Source organism: Poecilia reticulata, linkage group LG4 (assembly GCF_000633615.1).
Source record: "Poecilia reticulata strain Guanapo linkage group LG4, Guppy_female_1.0+MT, whole genome shotgun sequence".
NCBI classification, from domain to species: domain Eukaryota; kingdom Metazoa; phylum Chordata; class Actinopteri; order Cyprinodontiformes; family Poeciliidae; genus Poecilia; species Poecilia reticulata.
Window position 1 is genome coordinate 4,100,579 of NC_024334.1, and position 1,510 is coordinate 4,102,088.

General features: G+C 50.7%; 1 protein-coding gene across 1 annotated transcript in view; it reads left to right on the forward strand.

Annotated features, from left to right (window-relative positions):
* serpinc1 (serpin peptidase inhibitor, clade C (antithrombin), member 1) overlaps positions 1-1,510 on the forward strand; it is a 12,095-nt gene that overhangs the window by 8,318 nt on the left and 2,267 nt on the right. The window contains exons 5-6 of the mRNA XM_008406361.2: positions 386-604; positions 1,265-1,439. Of these exons, the coding sequence (XP_008404583.1) occupies positions 386-604; positions 1,265-1,439 (394 nt within the window). The remainder of the gene's footprint in view (positions 1-385; positions 605-1,264; positions 1,440-1,510) is intronic.

The following is a 1,510-nucleotide window of genomic DNA, read 5'->3' on the forward strand; positions in this document are numbered from 1 at the left end:
GCAGTTGGTAGAGCTGTTGCCTTGCAGCAAGAAGGTTCTGGGTTCGATTCCCAGTCCCGGTCTTTTCTGCATGGAGTTTGCATGTTCTCCCTGTGCATGTGTGGGTTTTCTCTGGGTACTCCGGTTTCCTCCCACAGTCCAAAAACATGACTGTCAGGTTAATTGGCCTCTCCAAATTGCCCCTAGGTGTGAGTGTGTGTGTGCATGGTTGTGTGTCTGTCCTGTGTGTCTCTGTGTTGACCTGTCCAGGTGACCCCGCCTCTCACCCGGCACGCCAGCTGGAGAGGCACCAGCACCTCCTGACCCCACTGAGGGTCAAGGGTGAAAGAAAATGGATGGATGGACAAAGATAATGTGATGTTCCTGAACACTGCTTCCCTTCCAGGGTTTGTGGAAAAACAAGTTTCCCAAAGACAACCTGATGGCGTCGGACTTCTTTGTGGACGAGAGCCGCAGCTGCGAGGTCAACATGATGTACCAGGAGACCAAGTTCAACTACAGGGACCTGCGTGAGGAGAAGGTGCAGCTGCTGGAGATGCCGTACCGAGGAGACGACATCACCATGGTGATCGTCCTGCCAAACAAAGGCCATCCGCTCCGTCAGGTGGGCTTCGTTGCCTCCTCCGTGTTTTTCCTCCGGGTAAACGTTCAGGCCGAGGAAAGTGAAAACGTAAAAACCGTTACTGCTGAGGTGGGCGAGTAGGGAGGGACATTCCTGCCAACATTAGACATTCATCAGGCCTGTGAATATTATTTTTTTAACAGGAAAGCAGAGAAACTGACAAGTTTGTAACTTTTATAATTTTTATGTTCTGAGTTTATGAGACTAATAAAAAGGTAGATCTCCTCCACCTCTTGCCTGAGCTGCTGCTTGAAGAAATGAACCAAAAACAACCAATCAGAGCCAACAGGACAGGCGCTGTCAATCACACTCATGAACATGCTGCTAAATGTGCTAATATCACAGAAATAACCCACCATTACCGGAAAACCATTTATCCACCGCCATTGGTGGCTATGCTAACTGGCATTAGCACTCCTAACATACAGAGGGTGATTGGCGGCGCTAAGACCCGCCTCCTGCCTCTGATTGGTTGTTTTTAGTTAGCAAGATAATTTTTCTCATAGATGATTTGTGTTTTTACAAACTGTCACGGCAACAAATGATTTTTCATAAACGTCACACACTGCAGCCGTAAGCGGAACCGCCGACCAGGACGCGCCGGGATGAATGCCGGATAATTTATTGGGTTTTTCCGTTCAGGTGGAGCAGAATCTGGACCAGAACAAGCTGAAGAGCTGGCTGGACCAGATGAGAGACACCTCCGTGTCCGTCTCCGTCCCACGCTTCCGGGTGGAGGACAGCTTCAGCCTGAAGGACAAGCTGCAGCAGATGGGGCTGACCGACCTGTTCAGCGCAGACACGGCCAGCCTGCCCGGTACCAGAACCAGAACCTGAAACACAACTAGAGCCAGAACCTGAGCCTGGGCCAGAACCAGAACCAGGACC